The following is a 13,794-nucleotide window of genomic DNA, read 5'->3' on the forward strand; positions in this document are numbered from 1 at the left end:
AAGAGCCAAACTGAAGGAGGAAGGGTCCAGAATGAACAAATGTTTGGCACAGGGTCTCCGAGTAAGCACAAGCAGAGAGGAAGACGGAAGTAAGAGTGGTTGTTTGAGAACTGAACTTGCAGCCAGCTGACTGGGTGGTAGGCAGCAAGTTCAAGAAGAAACACAAATGCTAAGTAGAACACTGCATACTGATGACCAGGTTGTAGCAGCTGGATGGGCTCTTCGGTAGTTATTCATGGGGCCATTACAAAAGAAATACAATCAAGTCAATTGTGTGGCCTTCTGTTTCACACTGCTTTTATTCTCTTTGAGCTCTGACGAACAAAGGACATAATGCATGTTGCTGAATGAATAAATAAATGTGAGGCAAAGAGGGGGCCAGCTGTTGGCCTTCCTTTGGGGCTGAGAAGTAATGAATGGCGGAAGCGGTTTGTTCAAGAACTGTTTTAACTTCAAGACAGTTTTACGAATGGGCTGGAAGGAATAAAATAACTGCAGATAGGACACAATATAGTCCGGCCTTCAGCAAAGTGCTTTCTCTTGACTAGTAAAATCTGGAAAGCTTAAGTGTGCCCTCTTGTGCCCGTACTTGAAAATACATTGATGACAATTATGCAAATAATAATTTTATTGCCACTTTGCATACAGGGCATTTTATTCAACAGTTATTTATGTATAGCCTAAAGTACTGTGTAACCACCAACAATGAAAAAATATTTTGTTTGATTGCAATAAAAGAGGCATATGTTCTCTTGCTACACACTGCAACTTTTTATATTTAAAAAAAATAATGTGCAAACAAAACCACCAGAATTATAGAGGATAAAAACAATTAGATTGTAATCCGTGCCTTCCATCACAATGCTTTCTGTATAAATCCACAACTACAAGAAAATACATCGATGGTGCTGACTGTGTACTAGTTCTTCAACATGCAATGGGTATAAAAAGTTGTTACACAAAGGGGATTACAACGTGGGATAATGTGGCATTTTAACAGTGCAGACTTTTTGCCTCCACTAAAGAGTGGGATCCATGGAATACACAGGAACATGTAGATGTAGATTGACAGTGCTTGGTTACAAAGTAGGGAACAGCACTGACGTGTTTATGAAACACAATAACACACTGACGGCACCAGAGAAGATGCTCCGATCTGACTGCAGGGCATACAGACACACCACAAGGCGGATAAATATACACAAGCTGTCAAATGGATTGTTGTTTATCTGATTAGCAGAGGGTGGTTATTAACTCATTCACTACCAAGAATGCGTTCATACATTTTTGTAACACTTCCGTCAGGTACCAAAGATGTATACAAAACGTATGTCCTGATGTTCAAATGCTTATAACTCAAGAACAGAAAAGAGTATTAACATCAGTGTTGTTAATAACGGCGTTACAATATAACGGCGTTACTAACGGCGTTATTTTTTTCAGTAATTAGTAATCTAATTAATTACTTTTCTCATCTTGGCAACGCCGTTACCGTTACTGAGGCGGGAAAGGCGTGCGTTACTATGCGTTACTAAGTTGGTTGAATAAAAAAAAGTCTGAGAGAAACGGACTCACGGGGACGAGAGCAGAGCAGGAGTGGGGAAGACGCCGTTGCAACCGCGATGCTAGGTGGCTCCAATAATACCTGACTGCAGCCATAGCCGACAAACTACGCCCACATGACACGGTAGATATCATATTATAGAACTAGATGCAAATGACAGACACTGCTGCACTGCAAACATGTTTTAAGGACTACATGCGTTTGTAAACAGCCGCCATCTTAAAGCAGTAGACCTCTCAGGAAGGCCCTGATGTAGAGATCCTTCCTAGCGAACCTAAGTAATTTTTTTTAAATCTAAAATGCTCCTAAATCGGCAAAATCTTAACTTAAATCTATCTTTAAATGATGAAACAGTTTTAAAAATTACACATGTTTAAAGTAGACAGAAGGGAACTAATGCAATAACGGGAGAAATTTTAACAACTTTAACGATTGATTCACAACTTTAAATGACTTCCACACATAGCAAAGGTTACAAGCTAGTTATCGCAATACCCTTGTGTCTAGTTAAGTGGAGGGTAAAGAATTGGGCTAGGGCCAATTGTCCCCCAAACACTTTAAGCTTCACATTGTGTGACCTGTGTGTTTTTTTGTTTTGTTTTTTTTTTGAGAAAAAAAAAATATCACTAGTTACTTTGCCAAGTAACTAATTACTCTTACATTCAGGTAACTGAGTTACTAACGCAATTACTTTTTGGGAGAAGTAATTTGTAACTGTAATTAATTACTTTTTTAAAGTAAAATTAACAACACTGATTAACATACATTGGTTTATGAAGAAAGATAATCTTTTTCCATGTTCCATGTTCAAGGAGCTACAGAACACAATATTCTGTGGCAAGGTCAGTCAAAAAAATTGAAAATGGCCAGTACAGAAGGGGATTTCTTGTGAATAATGGCTGGGAGTGAATGAGTTAAGAGGTGTGTGCATACATCAACAGGAGCAACGCGGATTTTTAGTGAAAATGATCCAAACAACCCATGCTATTAAAAAAAAAAAAAAAAACTTCACGTTGAATGCTGCTATATGGAATATTCGGTAAACCTCTTAAGCCAAACACGTGTGGTCTGTGAGTGAATATACACTTAAGCCTAAAAATGATAACTGTATGGATGGTAAACACAATAAAAACATACAATTTTCACAATTTTTTTCATACAGTAAGGACTGAATTGTGCGTATACAGTATTTGGTCACTTAATATGAAACTAATGGAATGATCCTGCAAATTGTTATTCTATTAAGGTAAATGCAAAAGTGCAATGTTTGGGAATTCAGTGGTGGATGGAATAGGTTAATTGTGAGAGTAACCTATCAAGACAGTTCACATGACATGAAAACGCAGCAGAACAGCGAATTAAATATTTCCCCCCTAAATGTATTTAATACAGGTGCACACATTTACTCAAAACCACCATACTAACATATATAAAGTCAACAACAGTGTTCATTACTTCACTTGCAGCAAGCAACCAGCAACATGCAAACACGGCTGCCAACAAACACGGTGTTACCACTATTACAACAAAAACATGACAAAACGTCAAGCTCGCTATAGCCACAGATGCAGGTACACCATAAATGAACCAAAAGAATGACACTGGGACCTCTTCATCTCTTGGTATTCTCTCTTGATAAAGAACTTTTAACCACAGTTCGAAGGCAGAGATTAATTCTTTCAACTTCAAGAGTCAGTCACTACCTTGGCCTCGTTACTATCAAGCACGACGTTGGGCCCTCCTCCCTCGCCCTTGAACAGCTCTTCCATCAGCTGCTCGCCGACGGTGCCGGCTCGTGACGCCCACAGAGCGGCACCTTCTCGCAGGCCTAGCGAGCGCAGCAGTCGTGCGTAGTCCAAAAATGCTGCTTCTATGAGTTTATGTGGAAATATTAAGTCAAGGAGAACTTTGTTGGGGGGCGGGGGCACTGGTACTGTATGTCATGACAAAAAAAAGCTATTTTGACGTACTGCGAGTGAATCTCCACATGGTGCTTCTTCAATCGCGGGTGCATTATAACAGATTTTTTTATATGGCTGTTCTTACGGGTTTATAGTAGGGGTGTGACAAAATATCGAAATGGTGATATATCGTGATACTTTGTATCCCATCCCAATCCATTTAGTCTGGGAACGTTCGTTCATTCGAAACCAGAGCATTCACATTCATTTTGTCAGATTTTCAGGGCTTTTACAGGTCACTTGCTGTTCATTTTAGGGCATTTCCAGGTCATTTCCTGTTGAGTTTGAGTCACTGCCTATTCATTTGGGTGATTCCCAGGTCACTTCCTGTTTTGTAACAAAAAATCAACAGAAAGTAACTGAAAATCAACAGGTAAATGACCTTAAATGGCCCAAAATTACCTCATTGCCTGGCATTGGCTGCCACTGACAGCCATAGACGTTCAATCCGTTTGAAGTGGGAGGGATGGCAGCGAATGAACGAATGTTCATTCGCTGCCACCCTCCCAGTTCAAACGGATTGGACGTCTACTAGTGATAAACTCAGTCCAATTCACAGCAGAAGCTTGTTTTTCTGTTTATTAGCTGTTTTTAGAATATCCTTGAATGATTTCCTAACCAATGTATCGATAATCGTTGTATCGCTATATCGTCAGATCATCGTTATTGTGAGCTTTGTATTGCAAACCGTATCGTATCGTGAGGTACCAAGAGGTTCCCACTCCTAGTTTATAGAGTATATAGGCAGGTCATACATGCCTACAAAAAATAGAAGCTAGGTATGCTTGTTTTTGCAGATTCCCCTATGTCAGATGTCTATATTAGCAATAGATGATATTTCTAGTCGCAATTTTCAAAATGAATCTTTACGAATTGTTTCTTAGAGGAAATGCAATTTTTACGTGCTTTATGGAAATTCTATGGCTGCTTGCCAGTGTACAACCCACTACATCTACTAAATGAGAATTCTAGAGGAATACAATTACAATACATAGTGTAATAATTTACTGTTAGTTTTAAATTAGTTTGAGTTCTTTTGTTGGCTGAACTGTCTGCAGTTCTGAAGCAGTAGGAACAGTACATCCATCAATAGCCCTTTGAGCGGCGTAATGGGTTTTCAAAAAAGGATATTAGAGGAGTCGTTGGCCTCCATGACCCCGTATTTCAGGCAGGCTTCGATAAAGAGAGCGGCGCAGTCAAAGTGCCTCATACTGCAAAGACACACGCAGTTGTCATAAAACAGCACAATGTTTGATTTAATGTGAGTGACCCTACAAGCGTACAGCACATGCTTTCTGAAGGCATTTCAAAATGGGAGCCCCATAAAAAGAAGATATAAAGAAAACAGATCAATAGTGAGGCTATAGACAGAAGTTCATGACATATAAAAATGTAGGGGGACAAATTCATTGACTGGAGAGGATCTTAGGATTTGAGAACAATAACTGCTGGTAAAGCCAATTTTGTCATACCTGTGCAGCATCTCTCCTACTTTGTAAAAGCATCCGAGAGAAAGTAGTACCAGGATGGCTTTGGACTTCTGGTTGACTTGTGTGGAGCACAGATGCTCTGCCCATCGCTTTAGCACATCTGAACTGTCCGCTGGGCCGAGGCGCACCTGAAAGAAGAACCATGTGTAACGGTGCAGAATTATGACAGATCCGTGTCAGCTCACATCATGACAAATGTAGCAACCTGTCCCACTTGCACTTACCACTCTTGTAATAAAATGTAGGCCAGCACAAAATTGCACACCTTTATAGATATCCCCTTCTTGCATTAGGATGCATGCATTATTCAGCGATGAGTTTAGGAACATGTGAAAAGATGCCTATGCAACAAAATTTTTAATGTGTTCTCCCTTGGCTCGAGATCCGCCTTTCATAAGATTTTGTGTATAATTTTGCCCACGAAATCAAAAGCCAAGAAAAGCTCCCCAAGAAGCTAACAGAGGCTGACATTTACCACTCACGTGGAAATAGTGAGTCACGATAGCAAAGAGACGTAGCTTTACTACAAGCACTTTGTGTAAACTTTGCAACTATTGTCTATGAAAAATGCTTTCTAAAATTTTAATGAATACAAGCATAATAGTAGATCCATCCAGTTTCTACCTACTGCTTATCCTGTTCGGGGTTATACGGAAATGAAGCCTATCCCAGCTGAATATACCTTGGTGACCAAAACAGTGTTAAACCATAGTGGCTACTTGCAAATTTAACTATTCAGAGATTATACATGTTTTGAGAGAGGCTTCATTTACTAACAATTTTTGCTATTTAAGGCAGGGCTCTGTTCTATACCCCTCAAATAGCAGGGTACCACTATTCTCAATAGCGTACCACACAAATGCTATTTTTAGACCGCAAGGCTGCATGACGTCACCATCGTAAAACCGGAAAGGGGTCAACATAGAATAGGGTGACCATATTTTGATTTCCAAAAAAGAGGACACTCGGCCCGGCCTATATCACCCACTTTTTGTTACTCATCTGGTTACTCAACAGGCTTTATTCTTCCTAAAAATAATCAAACAATTAAAAAAAAAAAAAAAAAAAAATCATGATTAAAAAAATATATATAATGCAGACCCATGGAAATGTAGTCCAGTCAATACACACACACACAGTAGGCTATGTACCAACTCAACATTTTTTTAAATTACTACCACGACAACTGTCATTAACAAATTATAATTCCCACTCAATTTTTATTGTCATTCAGTGTTCTAGATTGTACACAAACAATAACCCAATAAACTGACAAGCTATTCAACCAGCATGTTTCCAAACGGAGCAGTTCAAAACTACATTGCCCATAATGCCTAGCGCGGCTGAGCTCACTGATTGCTACCCTATTAGCAAGTACGGGAGCCGAGGCAAAATCAGACTTTGCTATAAAAGTTTACAATCATCGGCAGCGCAAAGATGCGAAACCAAACGGGATTTTACAGATTACACCAGTACAAATCTCCGACAGAAGTCAACAGTTGCCATTATACGTATACGTATTCATCGTTAAAAAAAATCATAAGAAACAGCTATTTAGAATACTAACATTCAACCAAATAAACTAACGCAGATCAATTACAAGACTCATACAATATACTGCATCTCTGTGTACACATATAACCCTATATACAATAGAAGACACATGAACGACATTAACAGGAGATAAACTTACAGAAAGGTGTATGGAGCCACGTCTTTTAGAACTCCTTAATGAACTCCTTACTGTAGTCTGATCTCTCACCAAACTGTCAGTGGATGGTGGCAATTCCCCATGAAACAAAAGGAAAACTGACAACAATGAACAAGAAGAAGATCTACTCCTTCTCCCGCCCCTACTAGTAGGAGCTACGTCAACGCAGGCAGGCGCTGCCCCCTAGCGGCCGGAGGGATTCTCTTCAAATTGGTCCCGTGAAAAATCATAAAAACCGGACGTTTTCATGAATTTATGAAACCCGGCCAGACGCACCGGAGGGCACGTAATAAGAGGACTTGTCCGGGCAAAAGAGGACGTTTGGTCACCCTAAGATAGAAGCACGCTAGCATACAACCCATGCTGGTACTGTTTGTTTTCTGCCGGTAATCTTTCAAAAAAGAACATGCCGAGTTAACACTGCTGCTATGGAACCACACTAGAGACTATGGCATATGAAGGATGTTTTCGTCATACGTTTCCCGAAGCCAAAAACTCACAGGAAAAAATGTGAACAACTGATCAACTTGTGTGGACGTCCAAAAGACCAGTTTAACGCCAGCAAGGTGAAGCCTTCATATACACTAAACATTTTGTTGGGGGCCATGGTCCTACAGATGACAATGCTGATCCATTGTCTGCCACAGTCCTCCCCGAAGAGGTTATCCATTTTGATCTTTTTTACCTATTTTTTAGCATGGCGTTTTGCTGTGCTGCTTCTGTCTGACAATAAATGATCAGAAAAAAATTAAAATGGTATCTGACTGCCACTGTTGTTACCCTTTCTGTTGTAAAGAAATAACTTTAGTAAGGGTGAAGTGTAAATAAATTAATAGAATTAAGATTTGTTATTAATGAAAAAACAAGGTGTTCGTTGGCGGTCACTGAGCAGCATTTGCGATCGCAACACAAAAATAGGTATATAAATTACCCCTAAGAACGGTCAGAGACGTAAGACAACCAGAGGATATAATATATAAGAAAGACAGGCCCAGCTTATGGTGGTAAAGGATAGCGTGTTGAAACAGGAGAATGTAATTGTCAGTGGCGTAAGGCAATGCACACAAGAAAAAGGTGTTGATAAAAAAGATACCTCTGGATCTGGTCGGCTCTTTTTCAGCCCTAGACACTCAAGCCATCTCTAACTGAACATTTGTATGTTCCTCCACATCTTTACAAGTGAATTTGGCAACAGGGACATCATTTTCGGACAGAATTGGTAAGTTTACCCGAGTAAACATCTCGTTCGTACAGTATTTACATGCATCTAGCATGAGGGACAAAAGGAGGTAGGAGGATCCATTAAAAGTTTGAACCCCCCCCCCCCCCCCCCCCAAAGCCCACCCGCCCAGCAACAGTTGCTAATGTCCTGAATATTATTGAGCAAAAGTGACGTGTTACGTGCGGTACGCTATTAAATCAATTCCTCTCTGACAGCATCAATTGTACAGTAAAATTGTCCTGCCCCCTTATTGTCAGTGACATTTAGGTAAGGTTACAGAACTGGAGTTATGAAAACTACTGCTAAATGTCAGGAGGGCTTTATCCAGTGCGGTGCAAAGATGCATCAACGCAGACACGGCATCAGAGACTCATTTTGCCTGCATCTATCCAGAAGCAAACTCTTTCATTCATTATTCATCATATTGCGTTGCTATAAAACTGAAACAGAAAGCTTCCACGTTATTGGTACACACCCAAACTAAGAATTTCTGGTACTATGTTGTAAAAGTTTGCTGAAATCCCCCACACATAGAAAACACAAAGTATCATAAATCTATCAGATGAAACCATTCTTTAAATAGAAATACGTGCAGTGAAGAACAATCTACAGACACAACACAATCAAATATTTATCAGGGATAAGAAAGATAAGAGAGTAGGAGATAATAAGACAAAGGTAAGCCTGTTGACAGCTAAGACTAGGAAATGTGATGGAGCGTTAGTAGTGCTTGGCTTCACAGTAATTAGGGTGAGTGACCAGGAAGGCCGTGGGCTTATTGTGCCTTTAAGCAGGAAGCAAATTAAATCAATGCGTCCCTTACAGAGGGTCAACCCTAATCATGCTTGTAAGATGCTGAACTGTTTTCAGCGAAAACGTCCGAGTAATGCTGATGTAAATTCCGAGGTGCTATCGACATTCAAACCACCCTTTATCACTTCATACCGCAAACAAATAAACAAACGTTACTACCCGTACTACAACCACGCACAGGTATGTTATGCTTCTTGTTGATGAAAACATTTCTTCTTAGTTACCTTAGCCAGCCAGGCGGCGCGATTCCATTCCCCGTAGGTCTGCAGGTAGCGGCAAGCATCTGCAGCTTTGTCAATCAAACACAGCAGCTGCACCCCCTCTGGTAACAGCAGGTTGAAAAGTTGTAACGTGTTAACAAGGAATGATGGCTCACATCCGTTTATTTCAACACTGTAAATCTGCTACACTATACTTGGATGAGATCCAAAAACAAATTTTTGTGTGAGTGTTCTGTGTGAGTGCTTGAGATACCATCAATGTGATTAAAAATGCATCTCATTCAATGACAAGACTTGAAATTTTCCAATTTAAGCTATATTATCGCCAAGAAGCAGACATTGCTAAGTACAAAAGGTTGCAATGAAATGTCAAACCATACCTGCTAACTTGCCGTTGGCAATCATGTTAGTGGCCACAAGTTTGATGGTGGACTGGGAGGGACCAGAGGATGTGATGGTGGTCACCAAACAGGCTTTGAGGGAATCACAGTAGTAGCTGGGATTGTCTGCACTCGTCTCTAACAGTAATTGGACAGCACGGTCTGTCTGAAAGCGAGACCAAAGCGAAATCGAATGTAATGACTGAGATATGAATGAAGGTAAAAGCAGCCAGAGAAAGGCAGGGAGTAATGACCAAACTATGGGGTGGATTATATTTATTATCACACTTTTTGTCTGGTGGCGATAACGGCTTCGTGCTAGTGTCAGAGCTGAATGACCTCTGTCTTTCTGCCTAGATAGCTACGAGACATCCAACACAAAGCCTGCTGATTGCGGCCTGTGATTAGAGAGGGAACAGTGACATGGGAAGGTGACTATAATTCCCACGGGCAGAGCTTCTACAGAGGAATGAGGGAGCAGTTATCCTCCATCTTGCTACATTTGGTTTACAACATAAAGCCAGGGTATGAGCTACAAAACACTATGGCACAAATGGATGTTCACAATACCCTAGCAACAGGAACTCATATTGTCCAGCACAGTATTATGAACAGGAATTTACTATATAAACATTTAACGAGCACATTGTAGATAAAGGATGCCTAAATATTTGCAACTGTCAGTATTATGCTGTACAGTTCTACACCACTCCAAATTATAACTGTAATCATAAAATGCAAGTGAGAACGCTTTGGGTTGATATAAGTGTATTGTCATTCTTTCCAAAATACCTTTGAAATGTAAAGCACATGAAATGTTGCACTTAATTTTCGTTATAGTTCTTGAGAGAATGCAGATTAATTTTGACTTTAAATTGTACTGTAGTACATACCTGGCCCAAAAGGAGAAGTTGGTCAGCACATTTCTTAGTATGCTCATAATTTGAGCGCTTCACTTCCTGCAGGTGAACACGATCTAACTGGAATTTCTGCCGAAAAAAAAAACCAAGATGATAGAGAAGTCAGGAAAGCATTGCAAGGTTGGCAAGATTATCAAACATTACATGACAACAACATTGATTTAAAATAAATATATATATATATTTTTTTTAATTAAAAAAAAAAAACTTTTGGCGCATTTTGTATAGGACTTACAAGTCATTTCGAATGAATTATAATTTTGAGATACAGTACTATATGGAATTTATAATGATAATGTAAAAACACTTTTCTACTCCGTGCGGGTTCCACCAATTCGGGTCGAACACTTTGGGCGAACACATGCCTGTGCACGTCTACGCATTTCCCTGGGGCAGCAATGCCGTTTCACCGAACCTCCCTCCAGTCTACGCTTGGCAAAAACACTGCACACGCGAGCTGGTAACTGTCCACAATTTACCATGGATTCTGCAGACTAGTGCTGCAACAATTAATTGAGTAATTCGATTAGAAAAAAAGTTTCGGATCAAATTTCTCCGCTTTGAGGATTCGTTATATTAGAGTGACGTTGTAATTTGTTTTGAGTGTTTACATTTAGTTTTCTTGATTTGGGTGGATACGATGCCCTCTAGTGGCAACAGTGAATATGACATATCCAGTGTTGTTAACCCTTGAGAGTCGAAGGACGCGCCGGTGCGTCCTCAGCGCACGTCGTCTTTGAAGCGCCCTCACGTTTTAATTACGTCACCCACATGCCGTTGGTTGGTCTCGTTTTAAAGTGCGGAAGTTGCGGTTTACTCTCGTTATTATTTGAAGTCAATCGACCAACTAGAACGTGAGATATTGTCATTTAAGTTTTATAGTTTTATTGTCCTCTCAAAAAAACATTAAAACGCTGCATGGATCATTTGTTTATGTCTATATTTCCATCATTTCTTGTCCTTTTTCAAAACCGAAGCTCCATGGAAAAAACACAAATCAAACGAACCCTTTCGAAGTCACAGTGGAAGCACAAAATGCGTTTCTTTTAATAAATATAACTGCCGTGCGAGGTTCTACAGAACGAGAGGGAGGAGTGTTCTGAAGCAGCGAGGTGGCGAGCGACGGCCGTTTGGATCGAGCAGCTACTTTGTGTGACTTTGACAATGAACGGAATACTAAATTTAGCGCAAGCAATTGTGCTTTTTGATCAACTTGAGGAAGAGGATGGTCCAAATTCGTCATCATCATCTTCTTCGGAAGAGTCCTTGAGTGAAGATAGTGACAGATTTGAACACGTGGGTGACGCCATCGACGAGCAGAGGTAAGCCAACTCACTCTTTTTTTTTTTTTTTTTTTTGCTGAAAAAGTTTCTTTTGATATTGCAAGACAAAGTTAATTTTGATGCAATATAAGTGTGTGTTTGTGTATATAATAATAAAATGTGCAAATCAGATCAAAGTCGTACGTGCACTGTGGGTATCCCAGGCAGGAATTTATAATTTGTGTTCTTCTTTCTATATGAAGATTAGGGATGTAGCACATATTCAGCTATGGTATTCTTTCTATTGTCATACATATAGATTTCCATTATTATTTATTGCTGTATATATTTTTATTTTATACTTTATTATTTTCATAAATACTGACTTTTTTCATGTACATTTATAGTGACAATGAAAGTAAAGTGAAATGAAAATGGAAAGGTGGAAAGAAGACCGACACCCCATGGAAGTGTGAGCTGTGTGATGTAGCCCTGTGTCTAATTCCAGGACGAAACTGCTTTTCGGAGTGGCATGCCTGAAAAAAAATTAACTTGTTTATTGTAAATATTTTTGAAAATACTTTTTTTCCCAATATATATATATATATATATTTATTTATTTATTTTTTTCCCCTCACAATCAGTCTTCTCAATTTGTGTATATAAATGTGTGTTAAAGAAGCTTGATTGTGTGTACATAGTTTTCATCAGGTGATGGGCCGCGATACCTAAACTCATAAAGAGATGGCCTCTAAACGCTTTTTGTGTTAGATGGTATATATTTTTTCACTGTTCTTCACTGTTTGGTCTGCTGTATATAACCTGTTTTGACTAGAGCATGTATAAAGGCAAAAAACGCCTATGGCTATACCTGTTGTTTATGTTGAATTGTCAAATATAAGACTATTTATTCTAAAATTTTTTGGTTGAATGTTCATCGTAACATGTTGAATAAATATTACAAAGTTTCAAAATGGTTCGTTACGCATGTTTGGTTGTCAATTGGACATCAATATTAAAAATTTTGACAAAACGATTTTGGAATTTTTGGTCTTTTTGGGCCCAAAATGATGATTTATAATTGGTCAGTGAAGGAAACAACCGTTTGGACATGAAGTTCAAGGTGTCACAAAAAAAGGGACCAAACCAGGCCATCGTAAACAATTCTTTCTTTGAAATATAAAGGCAACTTCAAAGGCATGCAAAATCAGACAAAATAGGCCCAGACCTTAAAGGGTTAATAATGGCGTTAGAATATAATGGCGTTACTAACGGCGTTATTTTCTTCAGTAGTGAGTAATTAAATTAATTACTTTTCTCATCTTGGCAACGCCGTTACTGTTAATGAGGCGGGAAAGGCGTGTGTGTTGACTGACGGGAGAAAAGTCTGAGAAAGACGGACTCAAGGAGACGAAAGAGCAGAGCAGGAGTGGGGAAAAGGCAAGGGAGTGTGAAACCGTTGCAAACGCGATGCTACTATGCTAGGTGGCTCCAATAATACCTGAGTGTAGCCGATAGCCTACAAACTACGCCCACATGATGCTTCGGTAAATATCACATATATACAAAACTAGATGCAAATGACAGACACGGCGGCATTAGCAACATATATAATAAAGAACTAGATGCGTTAGTAAACAGCCGCCATCTTAAAGCAGTAGACTTCTCATGAAGGCTCTGTTGTTGGGAACCTTCCTAGCGAACCCAAGTGACTTTTTATCTAAAATGCTCCTAAATGATGAAACAGTTTTAAAACTTACACATGTCGAAAACAGACTGAAGGGAACTAATGCAATAACGGGAGCAATTTTAACAACTTTAACGGTTGATTCACAACATTAAATGACTTACACACTTAGCAAAGGTTGTTATCTAGTTATCGCAATATCCGCAATACCCCTGTGTCCAGTTAAGTTTAAGGTAAAGAATTCGGCTAGGGCCAATTGTCCCAAAAACCCTTTAAATTTCAGATTGTGTGACCTGTTTTTTTTTTTTTTTTTTTTTTTTTTTTGAGGAAAAAAAACAACATGAAAATTATCACCAGTTACTTTGTCAAGTAACTAATTACTCTTATATTCAGGTAACTGAGTTACTAACGCAATTACTTTTTGGGAGAAGTAATTTGTCACTGTAATTATTTTCTTTTTTTAAAGTAAGAATAACAACACTGGACAAATCTCATGTAACGGCTGGATCCAGCTGCTCCAGCAGGTTTTTTGTGGGAACATGTGTTTGAACAATTTCTTAAGA

General features: G+C 39.2%; 1 protein-coding gene across 1 annotated transcript in view; it reads right to left on the reverse strand.

The window, feature by feature from the left end:
• Positions 1-204: 204 nt before the first annotated feature.
• wdr11 (WD repeat domain 11) overlaps positions 205-13,794 on the reverse strand; it is an 87,478-nt gene continuing 73,888 nt past the window's right edge. The window contains exons 24-29 of the mRNA XM_057848134.1: positions 10,256-10,351; positions 9,363-9,528; positions 8,986-9,083; positions 4,998-5,143; positions 4,654-4,736; positions 205-3,443 (exon numbers count right to left, since the gene is read on the reverse strand). Of these exons, the coding sequence (XP_057704117.1) occupies positions 3,250-3,443; positions 4,654-4,736; positions 4,998-5,143; positions 8,986-9,083; positions 9,363-9,528; positions 10,256-10,351 (783 nt within the window). The 3' untranslated portion in view covers positions 205-3,249. The remainder of the gene's footprint in view (positions 3,444-4,653; positions 4,737-4,997; positions 5,144-8,985; positions 9,084-9,362; positions 9,529-10,255; positions 10,352-13,794) is intronic.

The sequence above is a fragment of the Corythoichthys intestinalis genome, chromosome 10, assembly GCF_030265065.1.
Source record: "Corythoichthys intestinalis isolate RoL2023-P3 chromosome 10, ASM3026506v1, whole genome shotgun sequence".
Lineage (NCBI taxonomy): Eukaryota > Metazoa > Chordata > Actinopteri > Syngnathiformes > Syngnathidae > Corythoichthys > Corythoichthys intestinalis.